Source organism: Xiphophorus couchianus, chromosome 22 (genome assembly GCF_001444195.1).
Source record: "Xiphophorus couchianus chromosome 22, X_couchianus-1.0, whole genome shotgun sequence".
Classification (NCBI taxonomy): Eukaryota; Metazoa; Chordata; class Actinopteri; order Cyprinodontiformes; family Poeciliidae; genus Xiphophorus; species Xiphophorus couchianus.
The window spans coordinates 20,240,155-20,265,967 of record NC_040249.1 but is presented as its reverse complement, the minus strand read 5'-3'; the positions used below and the strand labels follow the sequence as shown (position 1 = coordinate 20,265,967).

Below are 25,813 nucleotides of genomic sequence, written 5' to 3'. Positions count from 1 at the left end.
GGGTTAAAGGCTAAGGCAAACAGTATTAGTAAGATTAACATTGCTCGCAATACAAACAAAATGGTGTATTAATTTTGCCCAGGTTTTTTGGTAAAACTGAATAAACTGATTATTTGAGGAGCAGAAAAATATCCTCCAGCCTGACAGTTTTGTGTCTTGATATAAATTCTCTTGTATTTGTATCAAAATCATCTCTCACCTTCTAGAAAACACTATGAAATTCTCTGCTTTTTACACGGCTCTGTTTTGTATTTCTGTCCTTTTGACCTTAAAACTCTTGGCACATTTTTGAAACACGCAGTTGAGAAGAAGCTTAAGCTAGACGAGGCGAAAATCTCCCGGGAAGCCGCGATGCATCGAGAAATGGAGCAAACAACCAGACGGCAAAACATAAATAGGAGCGAGATGCAGACAAGGGCACGGTTGCATCAGAAGTTAAATCTGTTAACTGTCAGCAGAAGAGCTGCAGGAAGTTCTGTGCGGCTGATGGGAGTGGATCAGTACGGGTCGCGGCGACAGATTGAGAATGGCAGTAATGATGGTAGCGCTTTCATTTCTTGTTGCTCACCTGCTTTTATGACAGATTTTGTGGGCACTAGGCGGCTGAAAGCATTAGCAGCTCTTTTCACTTACTTGGTTTGAAGTCTCCGGAGTGTCCTGAACATGAAAGTGCCGTGCATGCAAATGGAGAAATGAAAATGAACCTTTCCTTACTTTGTTCTTTCCGTCTCTCCCTAAAGTCTTTAGCTATTCCTCCTTATCCTTTATTCATCTGCCTCTGTATGTGCAGAGCCACATTGTGAGCTTTGCTGCCTGACATTGGACCAGAAGGACGATGTTTTGCACCATAATGTCAATGTAAGCCTGAGTGTGGACTGCTCTGATCAGCATTATTAAAGTTCAAATATATATATTTTTAATCCCTTCTGATCTCATTTCTCCTTGTTCTGATTTGTTTACAACATGCTTTCAGTTCACTTTAAAGAGTAGCTAAACCCCAAGTTAACTTTTTTTTTTTAAAGATAAAATGTATATATTGAACCTTAGGGGTGTTACTATCTTCATGTTACTTAGCAAATTTTGATATTTCTGTCAAACAATAGTTTAATTCTGCAATATTTGGTCTAAAACAGTCTCAGTGCTGCCCTCTTTTGGTTGAACTGTGGCTACTGCAGTTAAAATTTCCTATTGGTTACAATGACACAACTCTGCATCCGGGTGAAAAACCAAAATACAGACACAATAAGATAGACATAAACAGATCATAGAAATAGTTCAGACCGATTTAAAACAGTGGTACCACCATGACATCTAAAAATAAGAAAAAAACAAAAAACTAAATTAATGTGTAAGATGAAAACATCTTGAATTGTAATATAGTTATAGGAGAACAGCATTTATTTCTGTCTAAATGATGAACTGCTTAAAGCACTAATTATTACTTATTTCTAGTTAATATTCTCCCTTATAAATTAGTAAACCAAGGATAGGTTAATAAATTGTTAAACTTGCCAGATGTTCTGTGTTTTTGTTTATAGACAAACCCTTGAGGTTTTTCTGTGTTTGTTTTGAGCAACTTGTGCCGTCTGGTTGCTTTTCCTTCTTCTCTTTTTGGAACTGTGTTTTTATTGGTCGTTTTCCATTTTTATCAAACACAGAACATTTGTCAACATGAGGCAATACTTAATTTCTAACAAAGATAGACATAGTTACAGGTATGAAGCAGCATTCAGATTTAATTTCCAATTTTTGAAGCAGCATAAATCATTTCAAAGACTAAGAGAACTACTTCACTGATTGTTCTCGTGAAATCTAATCCATTTCCACCATCTTCTTCTAGTAAAGTTCAGATTCCAGTTTCAGTGTGAATGTTTCCATTTTGTGGGTTTCCTCCATCAGATCCAACCAGTCCTGTAGCATCAGCGGATCAAGTTGAAGCCATTTTTGAGTGACCAATTTTTTTTTGTCTGTATTACTGAAAATATTTAATAAGTATTTGTCACTCATCTCCAGTGCCTCAGGAATGGCTCCAAGCAATAACAACATGGCAGGTTGTTGGAGTTTAAGACCCCAAATCGACTTTTCCAGATCATCCTTGATTTTTGTGCAGGACCAAAAAATGTGGTTATGATTTGCCTCTGTGTACTTGCAAACTGTGGTCCGTGTGCACCCCCTAGTGGCCCATGTGGTACTGCATGTAAACATACGTTTGCTGTGATGTGAGCTCAAAGTGCAACGCTACAGTTAGCTTACCAAACGATTGTGTTTAAACATAACAACGGGTAAATGGTTTTAGATGGGATCACTAAAAAGAAAACCTGAAAATACTAGTTTCTCAGAGTGAGTTGCAAAACATGTTTTTGAACATTATAACAATGTATAGCATGCTGCAGACATGCAGATCTCTGGCTGTGCTGAATGCGATATGATGTTGAGGAGGTGGCGAACAGAGCTGTGCCCCCCGCTGACTAACTGCATTTTATCACCTAAAATAAAATTATTTATGTTGCGCTATCTGGCTGAAAGAAATATTTTTGCCAAAGCAACTCAAGTCTGTTTTCTTTTATTATGCATCTAAATTACAAATATCCCTAAAACGTTATTAGTGCACATAACACTTGCAGTAAAGAACCTTTTTGCTTTCCATGTGTTTTCCATCATTGGAAAACTTAGAATCCATATTCTCAGAATCTGTAAATGACTCAAAATGCCTCTAGTAGACATGCTCACATCTAAATTAAATTTTTTTACTTTAAGTGTTATGGGTTAGGGTTAAGGGTTAGGGTTGAAAGGTGAACAGCGCTGTGCCCCACACTGACTAACTGCATTTTAACAACTCATTTCAGGTTGTATATTAAGATACTGTGTTATTGCGGGGGAAATTTCTGGTCTGTTTGTAAAATGGGGTAAATTATCCTCGGCCTGGAAAAGTTTGAGAATCGCTGATCTAAAAGAGCTTTGAAATTCAGTTATGAATTCAGAAATCCAGTGCTTGGTGAAACAACCAGAACAAAGGTCCAGTCATGCTCAGTCTTTCCCAGAGGTCAGCAGCTTCTAATAAAGCCTCCGTAACTTTGAGAACTTAAGACTCACTACTGTGTACAAGAAGCAAATCCTCCTTTACTCCTAATTAACTTTATGCTCTCTCTGCTCCACTTTTCTCTTGTCACCATGCCCTTTTCCATGCTCGTCTAAATGTTCTGTCTTTTTTTTCTTTTTCTCGTCTTCATGTCTAACGGCCGATTTTCTGTCTTTCAGCAGAAAGCTGAAGCGGCTGCTCCTTCCACCTCGCCTTCCTCCCAGGCTGACAAGACCAGATCAGAGGTGTGGGTTTCTTCTTTATCCTACAAAAACGTTTATCTTGCCTTGCTGTGTTGCAGCGTTAGACTGAGAGGAGATTTAGAGTTCTGCTCTTGTCCTTCTGACCCCTACTACTAAAATATTGTTTCATAAGTTTTATAAGAATTGTGTTTTAAACCATAAGTTGTTTTATATATCAATTGTGCTGATAATTCCTTTCACAAATTCCTGATTCCATTCTTACTTTTTTAAGTCTGCTGATACTTTTATTTAGTCATATTCACATGGTCAGTTTTCCTGAGTTCTGCTGGCTAAATAGACAGAAACTGATTGAAAATGTAAGCGTTGAGGTGTTCGTCAGCATTATTTGTGAAGGAGTGAACGCTGCTGCAGTTTTCTGTTTTATTAGAGGCGATCAGATAGGAGTTTAATGGCCATCTAATGCTGCACAAACAAATTGGGTAATGCTAGCATCATTAGCTCCCAGGTAATGGAGTCAGAGACCTGGAGTGGGGCAGAGAGGTTTGGAGATAATATGTTCACACTCCCTAATAGATGTTTACAAAACCGTGATGATGCCAGTCAGTTAAGATCATTAATCAGTCAACACAAAATGATGTTTATAAATAATAATTTGCTTTGTTTGGTGGACAATCCCTTGCGGATTTGTAGAAATCATCTCAAATCAATTCAAATTACTTTTTTAAAACAAGGCCAGGATGTTTAAGATACAAAGAGCATCATTTAAGAACTTAATTTTGTAATAATTAGGATTCTTTGTAATAGTTATAGATATAATATTTATGATTTAATTTTGTTTGTTTTATTTTTATCTAAGCATATGTCTCTTGTAAATCAAATCTTGCATCTCAATTAGACAACCTGTATAAATGTCAAAATAAAATAAAATCCAATATTTCTTTAATCTGAAGCATTCAATTCAGACAAAAAAACAAAAAACAAAAGCAAAACATTTTTTGGAAAGAGGCAAATACATTTTAAATTTCATCACATTAGATTTATCTAAATTGCTTTTATTAAAAAGGTTGAGGTACATAAAGCATAATTTAAGGTTAATAATAATAAGTTTGCTGTAGTCAAAGCAGATTCCCTTGTTTGGTTTGATTTCCATCCTCTTAAATATTGATCCATACATTCCTCTGTTCATCAAGATCCCAGAAGAAATATCAGCCTCTCCACATAAATAAATACCAACAACTAAGCAGCAAGTGGAGAGCGGAGGCATCTGAGAGTTACTGTCGCTATAATGACAAGATTATAGGCTACGCTCGCTAAACTGCAGCCTTTCTGGCAACCATTACCTAAACCCTGTTGGCAATCAACACAGCCTCATTTGCACATAACACAGCACAGAGAAGCATTAACCTGAAAAAATATGTCAGCTTTGTCCTGCTGGATGATGTCTGCGTGTTAAATCTGCACACTTAGTGCACTAATATCACATTAGGGATGCACATCTAGTCCTAGATGTGACGTACAGCAAACCTTTGTGATGGGGGCTGTAGCTTCAGTGTAATTAGCTTTCCCAAAGTGTAATTAAATAAATAATCTGATCTCCTAAGCCCTTTATGTACAGTATTAATATTTATTGAACTTTTTTTACATTTTGTCATATTATAACTATGCTATTCAATGTCTTTTTGTATAATCATATTTAAAATCTAAATGTAACACATGCTTTAAAAGGTTGTTTTACTCTCCATAATGCAACAGCATCGCTTGGACAAAAGTGTTATTTTTAGAGGAATGAAAACATTAAACTTTCATTTTTTATATATATTTTTTAATGATAACAAATCCTATTTATTTTATTATCTAAAGTGTTATAATTGGATATTTTTAAGTAAATTAATATGTTTCATTACTAATGTTATATTAAGCATGTGTAACTGTTTTTACAGTGACTGCAGTAAAAGTGGTTTTATGATTTGGACCAAAGTTAAAAGTAGCCGTTGCAACGGCTAACGGTGATCCAGATAAACAAGCAACCACAAACTTTAATTGATTATTGTTTATACTCTTTGATATATAAACATAGAGTGTAATTTTAGAGTGAATTTCACATTACAGCCTAAGAATAACAATATAACTAATAACCTAAGAAGTGCGGCATGCATTTTTATTCACCACCACTCAGGCTCCGCCCACAGAGGAATTTTTATTTTTTTCTAAAACAGGAACGTTTGCAACCTTTTGTGTCCCATCTCCACACGTCTTGTTTTTAGGGGAAACAAAACGGGTCCCAGACTGAAAATTTTGCCATTTTGTAAAAATGCTGACACATTAGCTTTACTTTTAGCTTGACCTGTGACCCCAAACATGTCATATCAACAATGGCAGATTTCGGGCGTGCCGTGATGGCGTAGGGGTTAGCGCGACCCATATTTGGAGGCCTTGAGTCCTCGACGCGGCCATCGCGGGTTCGACTCCCGGACCCGGCGACATTTGCTGCATGTCTTCCCTCCTCTCCTTCCCTTTCCTGTCAGCCTACTTTCGTAAAAGGGACACTAGAGCCCACAAAAAAGACCCCCTGGAGGGGTAAAAAGAAAAAAAAAAAAAATTGTTTTTGGCAGATTTCATGTTCTTGTTTGCAAAACTGCACGAAACGTTCCACAGCAGCTGCTTCACCTTTCTTTTGCATTTCTTAATTACTGCTAACCTCACGTGGAGGCTTTATGTTCCATACTCCTTGTTTAGCGCCACCTACAGGTCTAGAGGTGTAAAAGTAGTGTTTTGGGCCATTCAAAGAGTAGTAAGGGTTGTACTTTCTGGAATAAAATTTTAAATTCAAGGTAGAAAACATAAAATTTTAATATTTCCAAACTACATTTTTTTTTAGGTTTGGGATCTTAAATCTAAAGTTATGTTTTCCCATCTTGACTTTGGACTTCTTTTCTAATTTTTTGGGGAGTAATATTTTCTTTCTTGTCTGCAGAAGGAGAAGGACAAGAAGAAAGAGGAGAAGAAGAAAGAAAAGGATGCTGACAAAGTGGAAAGACACAGCAACTCTAAGGTACAAATAATATAAAATTTCAGCAATAAAACTGAACAATTGGGACAAAGATCCAGTCGATATAATCCAAAAGTGTGTCAGTTTAACCAGGCATTACCGTTTAACCGTTTACACTTTCACAGCAGCAACCAGTCAGCTGACAAAAACAAAGATGAAGTTGGAGTTGGAAACACCAAGCTAAACATCGCCAGTTTTAATTAAAATTCTGATTTAAATGCTTGAAACATACGTTTTTGTAGTTATTATGCTGCATGGTGGCAGCTACATTTTAGCATTAGGGGATATAACTCAGCTGAATAATGTCACTTGATTTTTAGAAACATTTTCCATTGAATCACAAATATGAAAGAACCTGACTCAGATATTAAACTTTCATAAATCTGTAAAAGAAAAAATAACAAAGGCTGTGGCTGTGCTCCCTCTGTCAACATTACAGGAAAAACGATGATTTGTTTGTGTGTTTCCTGCAGTGACACCACTGACTCACAAACACGACGGCTATTATGTGAAGAGGCAAATATAAACATGGCAATTTTACAAATTCCCCAATCTCAACAGTCACTGTGTAGAAATAAACATTTCTTGATGCTCTCGCCTGCTGATAACTCAATGTTCCAACCAATGTCCACTATTTCTAGTTAGCCTAAGTACCATCCAGGAGATGCTACTTACTTACAGCAAACCTTTGTGATGGGGGCTGTAACTTCACCCTGTGCGGTGTTATAATGGACATTAGATGGGCTGGTGAGGAAGAAAAGTGCCTTCATTTTGCTTTCCTGTCAAACATCGCACTTTATTATGATCGGAGTCGAATTGATGGTGTTATTTTTACGCCAAATAGTGATCATATGATGTGGTTTTCGAGAAAAGTTATCTTATTTGGCTTGTTGAAGTGTAATTAAATAAATAATCTGAACTCTTAAGCCCTTTATGTACAGTATTAATATTAATATCATCTCGCCTGCCGATTGCTCAACGTTCCAACCAATGTCCACGATGTCTAGTTAGCCTATGTAACATCCAGGAGATGTTAATCGGATTCACTTGATTAATTAATAATCAGTAAGTGTGACCACCAATAGAAAAGCAAGTCTGGGTCATATAAGTGTGTTTTAACACAATGACAAAGTGGAAAGACGTCAACAATAAATAAAAAGCAGAGTTCCTCCTCTTTTAGCATGTTAGCATATATTAAAGTTTTGTGGCAGTAGTTAGAAAAGCACTGAATAGTTATGAGTTTTATGGAAGTGCTGAAGAGAAAAGCTACTTTTTTCTAAAAAGAGTGGCAGCATAAGTTAACCACAAGAGTTCTGGACCATCCATGTTACTGGATAGCATAGCGCCTATTAGCCGCTAGAGCTAGTGGTGCTCAAAACAAAGCTATTCCAAAGTCGAATGAACAGGAATCTGCACAAAAAAGTTAATTTCTTATCAGATTTCTACACAATGTGACTTATTTAAAGCTGAGAAAATTCATACCTGTGTTCTCTCTAGATAAAAATCTATAGACAGTTTGGTTTCTGTCAAGATACAAGAAAGGATTAAATGAATTTCTCATTTTTACTGGACAACTAAATTAATTTTACAAAATCGCCACTGTAGGAGACATTTGTGTTTTTTTTTAATATTTATCTTACATGGTAACTGTTATGAATATTTTGGTGCTCTACAAAGAAACAAGTCCAGTCCAGTTTTGGTCATTTATTGAAGTTGCAGAAGTTACAGCGGATGCAGTGCGCCACAACAAAGAGAAAATAACACACACACACAAAAAAGTGAAAAACAACTCAAAACCACTTGTATAATCTTTTTTTTTTCTTTTTACTCGGTGTTGGCCTTACTCCACACACATAGGTTGCCATGGCAACCGACTGACAACAGCCCCACTAGCTGGCAGAGCAGAAATTACATTCAAGTCTTATAAGGAGAATCAACAAAGAAACAAGCAAAGAACAGGACATAAAAACTACAACACATAACAATCAGTCTGTTACAGTTTTAGGTTTTCAGGCTTTATTTATAATTCGTAATTATTAATAAGTGATTGTCTGAACACTAGCGGTTGGTGATTAGCTAATTTATACAACTTCTCTACTGATGATCTGTCAGAGAGTCTTTGTGTGGGTTTTACGCCTAACATATTAGCATGAGTATCTTAATTTAGCTCTGTCAACATATTTAACACAAATCCATGTCAGGATTTTTTACCTTAACGTTCCTAAACTTAATGCTAATTATGAAATCTGGCTTCCAACTGACACAAAGAGGAGTACACTCTCAGTTGGCAGAGATTTAGCTTCATACATATTGCAGCAGTAAACTAGAATGAAGCAAAAAGAGCTGCTGCCTGTGATGCATTATGAATTGATGATGTGTGACAAAAGGAAGGCCAACCTGATTCCTCATGGGGAAGTCCTCATCATCATTCATGTTGCTCACAGATGCTTTTTTGCATCAGTCAAGCACAGTGGCATAAAAATCCCAATGCATTGACCTCGGTTTGCTTTAAACAGGCTTCTGACGTGGTAAATGTTGGTTTTGGCCTGTTAGCTTCACAAGTACAGACATTGCTGCTGGTATTTATTTCTAGCTATGTCTAGCTTGTGTCTTACATTAGATCAGCACTGGTAAAAGACGCCCCAATATTTTGACAGAAAACGGGAGTAAAGGTAAGCGGAAGTCAACCATCAATGTCACTGGATGGAAAGAAATGACATCAAAATGAGCTCACTGTTTTCTTTTAATTGACTGCTCGTTAGGCTACAGCTGGTATGTAAAGCGATTGTATGTATATGTATAATTAGAATGCTATCAGGGCAGTGAAGGTGCCCCAAACAGCAATGTTTGGGTCATTGCTGGTAAATTCAGAGCGTTTCTATGACCTGTGAAGGAAAAAAGGATTAGTTCTGCTCCCAGCAGTTTGAGTTTCTGTGTGTGTGTGTTTCTTGTTGTTCTGTGTGGAGCTAGAACATGGGCAATATGCAAGTGTGTCAACTGACAGAAAAACCTGATATCTCTGTCATTTGTTTCCACTCTTCACACAGATCAATCTTTGTTTCTTGTTTATCTATAGCTGTGTTTCCATTTACCAAATAACTGCACAACTTAGAAAGTAAATTCAATGGAAAAATGACAATTTAAGAAAAAACGTGTTTTTTGCTAAAATGTTTTGGCGCTAGGTCCAGGTGGGTTTTTTGGTTTATTATGTAAAACTACAATGAGAACATTTTCCACATCACACGAGTCACATGTTAGACAACCGGACGTTCCTACTGGCGCAAACCACGAAGAAGACGACAACAGGAAGTGGTTGGAGGATCATGGCGCTGCATGTTTTTTAATTTCTCATGTTAAACTTATTTACGTTTGATTTTAATTGGATTTCTTATTTGATGGAAACACAATCATTACAAAATTGTGTTTTTTCAGTAGCTAGTTTATATGGTTTGTGAAACTGAACAAAATATTTAAAGCTGACTTATTTTGCTTTTTGCACAGGTTAGTATAGCTCTATGGGATATATAAAATATGTTCATTACATTTTTTGCACAAAATCATTGATAGATAATGAGATTTTTTTCTGATCAGTTCTACCTATTTTGAGTTGCTTTAGGGCTTCTTGTCACTTTAAATCCAAATAAGCCACTGCTGCTAGCCACTCCCCATAACTCAACGTTTACACTCGCTCCTGAAAATGGCTGTAAGCAGATGCGCAATTATGCAACAATATATCTTTGAAAAGCATTAATAGAGCCTCCTTCACAACCAACAAGAGTGAAGCAAGTGGTTTCTGGGTGGTAAGTCAACAACAAAATAGAGTTTTCCAGAAGCCATTGTATGACGAGCTGACCAAATGTGCTGGAGTTCTGCTTGGGTTGCTAGGTGATGGGCTGGGCTTTGTTTGGGTTGCTAGGTAAGGGGGAGTGCCTGCTGATTTGTGAGGCTACATTCTGCAGGTTTCTGAAATAGCTAATTTTCTAGAAATGTTTTTCTCAAAGGCTAGGTAGGGTTTTTGTTTTAAGCTCTTAGGTTGCTCTTAGAAGCATTTGAGAACCAAATAGAAGTATAAAAATGTGCATAATGTAAATTTTGCATAATATTTCCTCTTTAGCTAACCACACTTCATTTATGATTTGATTCCATGTAAGGCCAGTTCAGCTAGCATAGCTAATCACTGCTTTGTGTATTTTTCAGGTTGCCTTTGTTTGATATTAATGTTAGTTTCATGATCTGAAACGTTCAAGTGGGACAAAATTTCAAGTAGAAAGACTGTAAGAGGACAAACGGTTCTTCATGTGCTGGCAGCGATACGCGTTGTTGTTCGCTTGCCCTTCATCCTTCTCCTCCTTATCAGCTGTTCTCCCTCCGCTGAAGAGCCCCCGTGTCAAGGAGATGTTTGAGGACATTCCCCGTGTGTGTTAGATTGTGTGTGTCAGTGCAGAGGAGAGACAGAGAAGGAGAGACTTGTTAGTCCAAGTGCATGCTGACGTGCTGAAAGCTGTTTAATCTTTGGTGCAGCGGGGAACATGCTGACAGCCATGCTTTTCTCTTTCCCCTTTTTTTCCTTCTTGGAGTGTGCAATTTCTGCTCTTCCTGCCCCTGAAGCAGAGACCTGCTGTACTATCGAGACACGATGCGATCGTGCATCAGAACGTGTACACGAGATGAAGTACACACAAAAAGACTGTTTTCACATTCAAGAGGGGCAAACCATTAACAGTTTATTCCTTAACTTCCTCCAAACATCACATTTTAATCAATAACCTTAGTGTTATTGATTAAAACAGTATTCCTCAAACTTTTTCAGGACCACTTACCATATTTAACAAACACTCATAGACCACCTAACTTGAAATTGCCCTCGCAATAACACAACATCTTACTATAAACAACCTGAAACAAAAAGATTAGTCTCTGAACTCATTGCTTTTGTTCCTCCTAATGTGAAGAATGGCGCTGTTTTGTAAATGTGACTGGCCACAAAAAAACTATGAACAAGCCTAGTAGAGTTATTTATATGATAGAAAACACATGAGTATCAAAAACGTTTTCTGTGTTGTGTGCACAAAGCATGATAAAAGAAATAGACTTGAGTTGCACTGGCAAAAATATTTTCTTTCAGCCAGTAGATAGTCCAACATAATTAATTTTATTTTAGATGTTAAAATGCAGTTAGTCAGCGTGGGGCGCAGCGCTGCTCACCGCCTCATCACAATCATATTGCATTCAGCACAGCCGCAGATCTAGATCTGCATGCCTGTGGCAATAGTGCTCAAAACCATAAGTTCTGCAACTCAGCCTGAGAAACTTTCCACCGCTATCTTCGTTTTAGTGACCCGGCCATTTATCCATTATTATCCTTTGGTAAGCTAACTATAGCGTCACACTTTGAGCTCATCTCATGCACTACCTCGCATGACCACAGTCTGAGAAAGACTGGATTAAAATAACATCAGAGATACTTACTTCAGTAAGTAGATCTGCGGCTGTGCTTTAACCCTAATTTGATCTTGATGAGGGTTAAAGAAATCATGACATTTTGAGAAATATAGTTAAGCATGTCCTATTTAAGAAGATTGTGGTTTTTCCTTAAATCAGTTCAGGCCCTTATAATGACACTCCTTATTTTGCTGTTATGGCAGCAGTGTCATATTTACCTTAATCTTGCAGGGGAGCTCATCTGTCGTTACTTGATAAGGTTGTACAACTGAAGGTGAGCAAACAGATCGAGGAAAATGAAGTAAGACAGTCATTATGTAACACAGAGTTGGTCACATAGTAGTAATGATTGATAATGCAGGCTGTGTATTTATATCATTAATGAATGGATTTTTCTTAACCGAGGGTTTTATGGAGTTCAGTGTTGCAGAATATAACACAATTTGTTATTGGTTCAGTGCTGCTATGCTAAACATGAGAAATATGATTGTTCTAGTTAATCCAAAACCAAAGGTAAAAATTAAACGTGACCTATTATGCTTTCTTAAACAGTTCAGGATAGGCCTACAGGCTATGCAGAACATTTTTTGCCCAAAATTGTTCTCACGTAATGAGATTTTAGTCTGGTCAGTTCTGCCTGATTTGAACTATTTTCAGAGTGAGCTGATTTGTCACTTTAAATCCAATAATTACACAAATTTACATCTTTGAGAAGCAGAGGCACAACCAACAAGAATGCAGCAAGTGGGTTCTAGTTGGTAAGTTAGCAACAAAATACTTTTCTCTTTTCCAGCAGCCATCGTACAGTGCATGCACCAGTAAAACCAGCTGACTGAACATGCTGGAGCTCAGCTTGGGTTGCTAGGTAACAGCACAGTGCCCATCGATCGCGACTCAATAATTGGGAGGTTTTTAAAATGGCTAATTTTCCAGACACCAAAAAAAGATTAACCTATTGACAAAAAATGGCTGGGTGTTTGCTTTTTTTAATTGCTTGGGTTGTTTTTAAAAGCAGTAGAAACCCAAGTGGAAGTATAAAAACGTGAAAATTGTGAATTTTGCTTATTAGGTCTCCTTTAAATAAACAACAGGAAGCATTTGTTTACACCAACTTGTGTACTTGTCTTTATCACAGCGGATGAAAACTTTAATTGAAGTTTTCAATGGGTTTGTGTTGTGTAGTTGGGGAAATGTGTTCCTCGAGATCTTGAAGCCTTCATGTTTTTAATGCGTTTCTGCTCTACACCCCCGATGTAGATGGTTGAATTAGCTGCTCTGCACGCCACTGAGTTCTGCAGCAGCATGTCAATGAGCCGTACATTTAAATCAGATGTGCTCAAGCAGGGAGGCAACTAACATCGACACAATATTGGACCCTGAGGACCAGAACTGCCCAGCCCTGTTGAAGAGCGTGTGTGATGTTATCTGCTACATCGAGCAGCTTGTGCAGCGTTTTCTGTTCTGTATGATCTCTACAAGCTTCAGATCAGTCAGCACATAATTCGGTTTGCTCATTTCTTGGCTGAGTTTAGGCATGGCACTAATATTCATCCTGAATCAAACACATGTAGACATCTTTGAGCTTTTATGACAACACCAAGCATTAAGATTTGAATCTACAACCAGCATTGTTGTTTTTAACTAAAAATTTTTTTAAAAAGAAGCAAACTCTGCCTAAAAATCTGTCTCAGTTCAGTTGACGTGAACTCTGGTGCAGTTTGAATTTATATGTGATCGCCAAGCAGACCAGAGACCGCTCCAAAAGCAGGAAGCAGATGATAGCGCAGGGCATTCTGGGTAAATACAACCAAAATAAACTCAACAGTCTAGCACAAGTGGCAGAAATGTCTGGTGATCGTTTGCCAACGGAAAAAAAAAGAAATCCCACAACCGCTAAAATCTGACCCCACTCCATCTTTGTTTTCCATTTCACAAAGAAGGAAGTTGTGCTCAGTGTCTTCTTCAGAGGTTTTTGTGTCATTTCCTTCAGTGGTTCTTGGTGCAGCGCCACCACAGGTGAGTTAGGGAACAGGTTTTTCAAAGGGTTTGTTTTATCTGAAAATGTAACAAATGTTGAGATTCTTTCCCCCCAAATCAAACCAAATCTACTGGATTGTGGTGTGAAAACACCCAAATACAACTATAATTTTTCATCTGCTGCAACTTGTTATAACGAGACAAATTTTTGTCTTTAACGAAGTATTTTAATTGCAATATTGTGTCTAAAGTGCCAGTTTAAACAGATTTCATTCCCACATCCACAGTAAAGTATTACCATTCAATAAGACTAACCTCCATTGACCCACAGTCGGAAGCAAAAACCTTCTGGTTCAGATTCCCTTTACTGAAGCTGAAATGAGTTTATTTCCCCCCTTTAGTAATTCATGTGGCAATTTTCTTCTTTACTCAATAGTATAGCTTCTTGATCGTTGACCTCCACTAGTCACTCAAACATCTTTTCAACTGAACTCCTTCATATTAGCAACTGAATAGCGTGTAGATGGATAAATGTATATAGATACTTGTATAAATGTATGTAGATGTATAAACAGAGATGTGTTATGCCTATAGGTGGAAATTAATCAGTACCACTGACTTTTCAACTCAGTCTTCTTTTATTAGATGTGCAGCAGATGTGAAATACACTCTTCATTCAATCCTACAGTAAGAAAATCCACACACATACTGGTAATACAAGTAGGCTCTGAAAGTAGAATATCAAGTGGTTGTCTTTCTTCTCTCTCTGCTCTTCTGTGAACTATTTTTATCCAGCTGGATAGGAACTGCCAGAGCTCACCTTTGTGTCTTTCTCCTTACTTCCAATCCAGTGCCTGCAGGCAATAATTAAACTGCAGCACTGATTGGAAGCTGGCATCTTGGAGGATGTGTTTGCACTCAAGGCTTCAAAAAGATTGGGTACAAAAGAAAACCACGATTTATTCACCTGCGTTTGGCTTTCAGGTGATCTTATTCTTAATTACCGGGAAGGATTGGACTTCTAGATGTCTATATTTTTCACACTGAATGAGATTATATGTGGAAAACCGTGATAAAATGACCAATATTCTCCTCTTATGTCCTTCCTTTTAATGTTAAAACCTGCTTTTATTTAGCCCGCAATGAACAAAAAGGTACATTAATGGCAAAGTATTGGGTGCACACGATCAATAAGCTGTTAACCCTCCTTGCTTGTTTGGAGTTGTTGTAATTATAGCTAAAAGCCTAACGTTGGAGCTGTACACCAGTCAGCACTTTCTGATCACCCACCTAATGTTGAAGTGGCCCCTTTGTTGCTATTATGGTTCCCAACGCTGCACAGAACATAAAAAATGAAAATATTAGGAGTTGCTCAGGGATCCGCCGGCCCAGACGTCAGCCTGTAGAAACAGTTTGATGATAACCAGGATGTAGAAACGGCCTCAGATCTAACAACTGGTAAAAATATGTCAGGACCTCTACAATAAATTAATCTTTTAATGGCATCGCATTATTATGCACCCTCTGAATCATAATATAAAAAACACAAAATGAAACCTGGAGATGTAGGTATTAATACGTTAGTACAGCTTCACAGCAAATGGAAAAATAACGCAGAAAAACTGCTATATAACAAGTCAATACCACTTATTTTCTCGTTCCCTGTGTCAGTTGCGCTACATCAGACTTGTTGGCATAGCAACTGACAACAACGCCACTTTATGTTTCAGGATTCAACATAAAAAAAACACGCAAACGTTTTCCACACAAAGAACAGAACATTCAGTATGTTACTAAAAACATAAAAATGTTTTTAGGCTTGATGTTTATTTTGTGATTATTGATAAGTGATTGTTGTGATAGATTAGCTACCACTGCTATTAGCTGATCTCACACATCTGTGGTAGATTAGCTACCGCTGCTATTAGCTAATCTAACACAGCTGTGTTAAATTAGCTACTGCTGCTATTAGCTAATCTAACACAGCTGTGTTAAATTAGCTATTGCTGCTGTCAGCTAAACTAGTAAATCGGTGGCAGATTAGTTACCGCTAGTATTAGCTAATCTAACACAGTTGTGGTTGATTAGCTAATTTAAACACCTGTTGGCAAGCAGCTTTTCCCCTTTAGAAGAGAGTTTCACATCAGCTCCACCTGAAATGTTTGCTGCCAAAAAGCGCAGTCTTTTAGAACAAAACCTGCACCAGATAACCGATTTACAACTTTTTCTAATCAGTTGGAACGCTAAAGAAAAATCAGCCTATGGGTTCCTGGAGAACCAGGAAGTCAGGCCACTTTATTTAGGTCAAATTTGTTTAGACTTGATTTCAGAGTTATTTAATCCAGTGAAATAACCTTGACAACGATGGCAAATCTCTACTGAGACGCTGAGTATTCCCTCCTTGTATTTTTACAAAAACACTCCTTGATTTTCAGGGGGAGACTCTTATTATCACTCCAGTTGTTTTCATTCTCTCCTCACCTTCATTCATCTCCATATCTCCTTCATTTGTCCCCACCGCTGTCTCCCTCTCTCTGTGCGTCTGTGGCAAACACTGAATTACTGTCACCCAGTCAGACGGCTGCTGCATGTTGTCTTTGTCTACCAACTCAGGAATAAATCATCAAAAACAACAAGCGCCTGCTTTCCTGCATAGACGATGGTGTCACTTGTGGTGGTTCCTGATGGAAGCTGAACACTGCAAAAACACAAAATCTTACCAAGCATTTTTGGTCTAGTTTCTAGTGCAAATATCATTGTACACTTAATATAAGGCAAACTAACTTAAAAAGAACTTTTCAGCAAGATTCATATTCATTTAGAAATAACAACACTAATGTTTTAACTTAGGAAGAGTTCAGAAATCCATATTTGGTTTTCAATGGGGTTCAGTGATGTGGCAGCTTATGTTTTTTCCTGAGCTGTATTTAATACAAACTAAACTAAAATTAAACAATATTTAACTAATAATAACTAATTAAAACTACCAAATATATCCTAAAACTAATTGAAATTGACAAATAAAAAGTCAAAATTAAATAAAACCAACCTATCATGAGAAACCCAAAGCTACTATAACCCTGCTCTGTACGTTCAGACTCATGATATTGGGTGTGACTGAAGAACACACACATAAAGCAGCAGCAGGACGAGGAATTACTGAGGCTAAAAAAAAAATATCCACGGTCGATTGGAGTTGGTTTGAGCGGAAGGTGTGAAGGACAGCCAAAGAAGCAGCGCTGTGTAACAGAGTGGCACACCCCCTCCCACACACACACACACACACACACACACGCACACACTCTTCATGCACCACGTATGTGCAGTCAAGGGATCAATAGTGCAGCAATGAAGAAGCTGGTGCATAAGGCGGATTTGCTCTAGTGGAGGAAAGAGTCCGGTTTGCAGTTTAGCCAGGAAACACACATACACCAGAGATGGGGGTGAGGATGAATGCACGCCAAATTTAGCTCAGATATGCACAAACACCCGTACAGAACGCATTACTTCTGCTGAGATTGAGCACCGCTCTTTGTTTTTTGCTGCATTTTCAACCTAATTCCAGACACATATTTCTAACTCAGCTGTTTAACTCCTACAGTTTTCCCTTTTCAATTGTGTACGAGCAGGTAGCTAAAAATAACTAGCAAGTTTTATGTGACCAAGTCATGACATGGCTGTTTTTATTCCACTTTTCTACTCATAATCAGTTTGTGTTTTACTCAGTAGTTTGAACTCTATTTGTCCGCCTACAGTGAGTTTTTTGACAACCTGTAGTTACTAAAACGTTACTTCAAGCTAAAAAGCAAAGCTAATAAGGTCCAAACTTGGTAATTGCTAATAGAAGAGAACAGTCTGTGGGCATTTTTTATCCGTCTGAGCCTTTGTTTACAAAACTAAATAAAATAAATGAAAGTTTTCTGCTGATTTTACATTTTTTCCTCTCATTAGACTCATCCAGAGACTGAATCGTCTCTTGAAGTGCTGCCAACTTCTTTCTTTCTCAATAGACACTCAAGATTTGTATTTATGATGGCTGTTAAAGTCACTGGCTCAGTGAAACCAGAAAAAGCATTCATAAAGAACCGTAAATCCAATTACTTTATCCAAAAAAAAAAAAAAAAGTTATTTTGAGTTATGTGGTAACAATGTGAGCATCAATCCGGCTCCTTCATGGCTCAAATCAGCTCAGACTGCGAGTTTATGATCGCAGAATTGCCCAGAACATTTCACGGATGCACAAATGCTCATAGAGCTTTGATTTCTTCTGTTAAAAACTCGAGGGGGAAAGTGTACGACTGAAAGAGTAGAAGGTGGAAAAAGAAGAAAAATCCAGCTGTGTGTGTTCCTTGAATTTGAAAATATTCTTGGATTTTCTGCTCCGACACAGGTGGGCATTAAATTTAACCAGCTAATCCCGAACCCGAGGCTGGCTGTCACTCTCACAGCCACAGCCTAAACGAGATTCGTAACGCTCAGAATGCTCTCCTGCTTAGTGACAAATAAGATTCACCTCTAAAAACACCTGCTTTAAATTGGAGCGTGTGTGAGTTTTTGTGTTTGTTGACGGGGTTTTATTTGATTAGCTACTCTTTCCCTGAACACCGCCGTCACGCATCAGGCGTCAGACCGCAGCGTGACCTTCCACAATCACCCAAGTGTGTGTGCTTGAGGTGTTTGTGTCCCTGTGGATCCTTGCCTTTTGAGCCTCTGCATGTGTTTAGGTACCAGTTTGAGTGGGCAAGAATTACTGGACTATGTTTGCTGCCTTTAAAGGAAATGCAGGTTTATTTGTGAAGGAATTTAAAGTGTTTTATCAGGAAAATGAAGGAACAAAGGTAAAGAAAATAATGTCAAACGTAACCTGTTAATATTTTGGTAGAAAGTAAGCCATTTCAAATTTCCCCCTGTTAAATCACATTCGACGGCCACTGCGCCGTTACCTAGCAACCCCAGCCGAGCCCAGCCCTGTTGCCTAGCAACCCAAGTGGAACTCTAGCATGTTTGGTCAGCTGATTTTACCGCTGTATACACTGTACAATGGCTGCTGGAAAAGACGACTGTTTTGTTGTTGATTAAACTATCCAGAAACCACTTGCTGCATTCTTGATGCTTGTCCAGGAGACTCCACTTCTGCTTTTCAAAGACGTACGATTGTATAACTGAGCACCAGTTTGTAGCCATTTTCACGTGCGAGTTTAAACGTTGAGTTGCTCAGCAGCATCTTATATAAATTTGAAATGACCAGAGTCCCAAAAACAGTTCATATGCAGAACTGAGCAGACCAAAATGTCATTGTCTAAGAATGATTTTGTGTTTAATCCTGTGAGCTCTAAGTTTTAAATCTCCGCCTGGATATTTTTGCTTATTTTAATTGTATGGAGTTCTTTAAAATGGCCTGTGAGTAAATATTTTTGCCCATTTCTCCATAACAGGAGCAGTTATGTACAACGTACAGTCTATTAAAAGAGTGTTTCATCAGATTAATATCACTTCCTGCTACGGCGGGAGTGAAATTACCGTAATAACCCGACACTGGTTGGAAAGTGCAACGTCTCCTCTTTCAGAAACCGTTGGAATTTTTCAGATGGCGCAAAAGTATTGCAGAGTCACGGTACGCAAAGCTGGCTTGTAAACATGTGTTGTTGGTGACACATTTCGGCTGATGAGAGATATGGCTAAGATAAATTGCTAAAATGTGATTAAATAATCTTTGCTGGTTTAAGGAAGCCAATAATTTCTCCACATGTCAGATTTGTAAGTGTGTTTGCCAGGACTAGCAGAAGCATTTTGAATGAATTGCATCTTCCTTCCCTCCTCCTGTTTTGTCCTGATAATTGAAATTTTACAGTATATTGACCGATATACTGAGAAACAGTTTCTTCCCCACAGCCGTCAGAGCCATTACTCCCTGCCGCCCCCCCCTCCCACACATATCATAACCTCGCAGTCACACATACATATCCCCCACCCCCACACAGCCATATTGTTCTGCACTTTGCACTGTCACATTATCTGTACTTTGCCATAATTGGACCTGCTGCTACTTCTTTGGTGTGGTTGAGTGCCTTTAGTTAATTTAGTTGTATATATTGTTATTATTATTATTGTGTGTTTGCTTATTTATACTGTATATATTTGACCTTTTGCACGGGAGCTGCAATGGAAATTTCGTTGAATTCTGTTCAATGACAATAAATGCTATCTATCTATCTATCTATCTATCTATCTATCTATCTATCTATCTATCTATCTATCTATCTATCTATCTATAAATGAGAGCTAGATTATCCCCTACTTATTGGATTTGCCTTAATCAAAGAGGTTAAAATGTCATATGTTTTACTCTTAACTAGAAAGAAGCCTCAAGACATGTTACTATGGTATCGAGTAATTCTTTTAGTTTGAACCATTAGTATTGAGACAACTCTACAAAGTATTCAATATTCCCATTTATTTATCTTTTTCAGTGTATTATCCAGTACATTGTGTGAAACGCAGCATTGATATGCATGAGTATCTTCTTTACCTGCGTATGTCAGAGTGGTTGCAGTTCACAGAGGGCATAATGTGTGTCACATGGATGAAACGGGACGAAGAATTGCTTACGTGTAAGATCTACCCTATGTGACAAAAGCTTTTAGATTGTGCAGATGTGTCTGTGTGTGTCACCAGCTGAGTGACAGAGCTTGTTGAGTGATGGAAAACAGCACCAGTGCAGCTAACTGGGGTGTAGCACACACACACACACACACACACACACACACACACACACACACACACACACACACCCACACGGGCACACACACACACAAACACCCACTTCTGGATATAGCCAGCAGTGAGCATTGGTAACGCAATTTCAGCACACGTTCTCTTCACCTCCATCTCCTGCTTTCGGTCAGCTGCCCATTCTCGCCTCTTGTCATTTTTTCCTCCGCCATCTTTTTCAATCTTGGTTGCTGTATTTACCTTCCGCCCATCTACATTCATGCACTTTTATCTTCTGCTGATTGTGTTTACTCCTCACTCTTTCTTACCCACATATTTCCCTCTCCCTAGTAACACAGAGAGGAGAAACAAGCTTGGATCTGCTCTTTCAATACGATCTAGGAGGGAGAATATCAGACAGGTGCTTCTAATCAATCTACTCGAATGCATTTGATTAACTAATCATTGTCACTGTGACCGCCTCTGTAAATCAGGAGCATTGATGTGTCTGCAAACACAAAGCTAAGGTGGAACGACATCAGCAATGACCCCGGAGAAGCAACTCTGCCTAGCGATCAATATGGGAAGTGTTAAAAGCCCATTTCCAAACAATTTAAAGTTCATCATTCTACATTAATGACAAGTGGGGAACGTTTAGGACAGCTGCCAATCCTCGAAGGAGTGAATGTCCCAGCAAATTCAGCTCAGTATCAGACTCTGAGACACCCTGGGCTCAATTTCAGCCTCAGTTTATGACACGACAATAAAAGCATTTCAAGTATGTGGCTTGTTTTGAAGAAGTAGCAAAGTTTCAAAATGCAAAGAACCTTGTTGCTAGAAAAACGATATGCAAAAATAATTATCTCATACCAATCGCTAAGCATGTGACCTTGTTTTCCGTCATGAGACGGACGATGAAATAATCTGTATGACATAATATTCTAGAGCACGTGTGTCAAATAGAAGGCCCGTGGGCCAAATCTGGCCCACCGTAGCTTTTTATGTGGCCCTCTAGATTCTAGACTAAACATCAAGTGTGCTTAAATAACTTTTTTATAAGTCAAATCAATGCAGTTTTTATCTGTTTACTGCCAAATTACATCAATCAGTCCCTCCAGTTTCTTCACAATTATCGTGGAAATTCACACAAAATCAATAAATCCCTGCGCTTTTTTATGCCAATGCATAATCGGAAATTTATTGCAGATTTTTCTCAAAAATTGTTAAAAACTTTAACAGCTGCCTCAGCCTTAATTGATGTCAGATTATAGTTCATGATCGCGAGTAATAAAAAGTCACATTTACTGTCACAAATAAGTGCAAATATTTCCAAATTAGTACCACAAATGTTTTGATTTTTGTTGCAAAAAATCACAAAAAGTATCACGAAATCCTAGAGGAACTGAAAAGATGTTCATTAACATTATTTATTTTAAGAATTCAGTGATATTTTAGCAGTTTGTGACCAGATTTTACGAGTACATTCTGGCACAACCGGCCCTTTAAGAGCATTCATGATCTTGATTTGGCCCAAAATGAAAATGAGTTTGACACCCCGGTTCTAGAGTGACTCCAGTCTAGGTCATCAGCAGGACAACAATCCCCAAAATATCAGCAAATCTACAAAAGAATGACTGAAAAAAAACAACAACAAGGTTTAACAATGGCTCAGTCAAAGTCCAGAGCCCTCCTGATTCAGATGCTATGGTGGGTTTTGTATTTAAAGAGGACACATTATTCTTCTTTTTAAAGAAATTAAGCTTGGGCTATAAAAAACATTTTCACTATGTTTTTTTTTTTGCACAAAATTATTCTCAGATAATGAGATTTTAGCCGGTTAAACATAAAAAAAAAAAAATTACTTATTGCTACAAAGCAGCTGAATGTTTTATTTTTTATAGCCTGGACTGTTTTTAGGAGCAGTAAAAACCCAAATGAAAGTACAAAAACATGGAGAAAGTTTTTTTTTTTTTAAAACAAATATCTTCAAACTTCAGTAACTGAGGCAACACTGGAAAGAAATGTGGACCAACATTTCTCCACATTGAAGTGAAAGACTAGTAAAGTCAGGCAGAAAATGACTACTGAGAGCTATCACTGCTAAATGTGTCTTTACAAACTATTGGATCGTAGTGGACTCTTGGTATTTGTGGGGGTTAGAGACTACAGCCACATATGGAATATCTAAAATCTGCAAATAATTGAGATCTCCTCTAAAAGTGACTGTAATTGCCTATTTTAGAAGTTCAAACATCAAAAGATCCCTTATATACATTAGTACACAGAGTGGAAACCATCTTAGCAAAGTTTCATTCTTATAGCATGTATATAATTTGGTAAAGTAGCCTTTCACAGAGTTTTAATTAGTAATTTTTGCTGTTGTTTTGCTGTCATTTAACATTAATAATGAGAAACCAATGTTACAGAAATAATCAAGAAAATAAACTGGATCCAAAAAGCCAAGATCCACCTGGCAGCTGCCTCATCTGATGAACACAAAGACAAGAAGTGATGCTTTTATGAAAAGAGCTAGGTGAGATTTAAAAGAAGGTTTTGAATTTGGCATTTAGCTTTTGCATGCAAAATTTATCAGGTGAACAAAACTGGCTGACATCTCATCAGCGAAACAGCACAGAGAGCATGCTGACAGAGGTTTGACATTAAGCTTTTATGAATTCTGCACAGCGAAGCAACAGGTTGAGTAAACTGAAGCTGGGAAAGAGAGAACACATGAAATCCACTAAATCCATTATATCATGATAATCGATTTCTGCTAATCTAGTTTTTACAATGTGGGAATTGTGTAAAAAATATAACATTTACGTTTGAGTTGTGAAAATGAAGAACTGCTAAAGGCTTGACGCAATCTCTTCTTTTCTCTTTAAAGCGGCGCCATTATCTCTTGTTATAAAATCCAACAATTTTCAGATTCAACGCTTTTAACTGTAAGCTAATAAAAACATGAGCTGCTCATTAAAACTTTATAATGGGTAAAGGGAATCCTGCTGCCAAAAAACTCCAAAAGAAAACAAAACAAAAATAAACAGTGCGGGAGCTCAATTTGTAAAACTTAAATTACTGTACCGTATGCTAGCTAATGCTAATGCTACAAAATATTAGCCTTGTGCGGTAGCTAATGTTTCTCATTCAATTGTGATGAAGAGGAAACATGAGGCAAATTCAGAAAGAAACCTAATATTTAAAGCTCTTGAAAACACGCAGACTCGATCCAAAGAGGAAATGTATGGAGGACTGATCCTGCCAAAATCAACAATAAAAATATATCTAAATAAATGCCGTCATAAAGTAATTATTGTGGCAAATATGACATCTACAAAAGAAAAAGGAACTTTCCCAGTGTATTTAAAAATACAGAATGATATAAAGTAATAATCATTTTCAACCATTTAATTTTCCATTTTATTTCCAACTGTATTGTTTTGATTATGTTCCTTTATTTTTTTAATTTTCCATATTCTTTACTTATTCAACACATCTTTTATTTCTTTTAAATCATTTATATTTTAATTATTTACAAACGTTTGTGCTCCATTCCAAAAACCTGCCAAAGTTATAATTAAAAACAGTAATAATTAAAATGCTACTTCCTCTCTTAAATATTACAGGCACCAGAAGAATGTTAGTTTTTCTCTGACTTAAAATATTGCTTTACATCTGTCAGCATCTTTTTTGAACAACATTGTACGGTGTGAGCTTTTTATCAAAGTGTCATTCAGGATTTTCTCTAATGAATTTTCTCCCTTTCTTAGCGTTTGTGTGGGTTGTAGCACAGAGAGTGAGAGCCTGATGTCAATTTATGTAAACTGTAAATCAAGTCGACAGCCGTAAAGGACTCTGATTTTCTTTTTCCCCAGCCTGCAGTATTGCCAGATTTATTCAGCTTTTCTTACAGGATATTTCTGAATATAGATCCTATTCAGTTTATGTGCAATTCTCACATTAGTCATTGGTCAAGGCTAAGGATTCACTTCCAATAATTGCATATTTTTCAATTAAACAAAGATGGCTGAAGCTTTCCTATTCAATGAATAATTATACAAAGTAACCTTGAAACTTTTCAATCTACATGAACTTTAAATTAAAGTCTATTCTTACAAATTCCCTTCCTCAGCTGAGGCTCTTCCTTCTTTTCTTTCTGCAAATGTAAAATTTTCTGCATTGCTTTATCCATTTCTGTGACCGCAGTACAAAACAAAAAATTTACTGCTGAACACAAATGACCTTCCTGCTGCAGTTCGTGCTGCTGTTGTCGAAGCTTTGCTGCAGGGCCAACACACATCAACCCGCAGCCCCAGCATCCTTGATTAGGCATGGACACGGTAATTGTTTTCATTGCCTTGGATGGAAACGACATTGAAGCTAATGTGGTCCATCGATCTTTTTGTTCGGAGGGAAATTGGGTTTGTTACCAACGTTGTAGATCCCTCATGGATCATGTGTTAACCCCTCTAAACTTTGATGTTTCTCTTCATTCTTCACCGTCTTTTTTGTTCTTTTTGTCGTTCTAACTTAACTCTCTTTTGCAGTTTGTCTTGTTTGTGTTTATTTTTATGTGAGGCATTTGTAAATGCAAACAGACGATTTGTAACGGCTCCATGTTGTGTAAAGAACTCTTGTTGGCTTTGGTATTCAAAGTAGTTTTGGTCACAAACCACAGCTTTATTTCCACAGGGTTCCCCCTGTGTATCATAAGCCTGGTGGGCCACCAGGCCTTACTTGTGCCCCCACCAGGCTTAGCATTGCTTATTTACTGAATTGTTTTTTTTCCCTTTAGTGTTGGCATTTTTTAGACTTTGTAGTTGTTGTTCAGATATTAATTTTCCAATCTACCAATAACACGTAGTTATCAAATGATATTTTTAAATTTCCTGTCAACATTAAACATTTTTTAACTAAAAAACACGACGGGTCGCTGGATGAATGACTGCCTTATCAACCAACCACCAGGCTTAGCAAGTTTTCTGGGGGAAACCTTGTTCCAATGTATTTTTTTCATGTAAACGACATCTGGATGGCATAATCTCTGATTGTTTTATAGCGGTTATGGTTTAAAAGCCAGGCAGAGTCACTCCAGACTAAATGGAAATTTGTAACTGGGGTTTATTTTACATGAATTGCTGCTTTCCTGATTGTCAAGTTTGTGGGAGTTTTTAGAAACTTGAGCCAAATATTTAATCATGGCGTTTACACTTTCTAACTTAGGAAAAATTGCTCTTGATTCCTTAAAAGGCTTACCTGGAATAAACATTATATTTTTTAGATTTACAGAGAGCTAGTGGAATTAGCATCCACTAGATTTAGCAGAAATGTTTAAGTGACCATGCTGTTTAT

General features: G+C 37.5%; 1 protein-coding gene across 7 annotated transcripts in view; it reads left to right on the top strand.

The window, feature by feature from the left end:
* LOC114137384 (stromal membrane-associated protein 1-like) overlaps positions 1-25,813 on the top strand; it is a 100,553-nt gene that overhangs the window by 43,223 nt on the left and 31,517 nt on the right. For 4 of the 7 annotated variants that reach the window (XM_028005924.1, XM_028005923.1, XM_028005921.1 and 1 more), the window contains exons 5-6: positions 3,259-3,324; positions 6,257-6,334. In XM_028005924.1, the coding sequence (XP_027861725.1) occupies positions 3,259-3,324; positions 6,257-6,334 (144 nt within the window). The remainder of the gene's footprint in view (positions 1-3,258; positions 3,325-6,256; positions 6,335-25,813) is intronic. The other 3 variants (XM_028005926.1, XM_028005925.1, XM_028005922.1) reach the window with 1 other exon arrangement.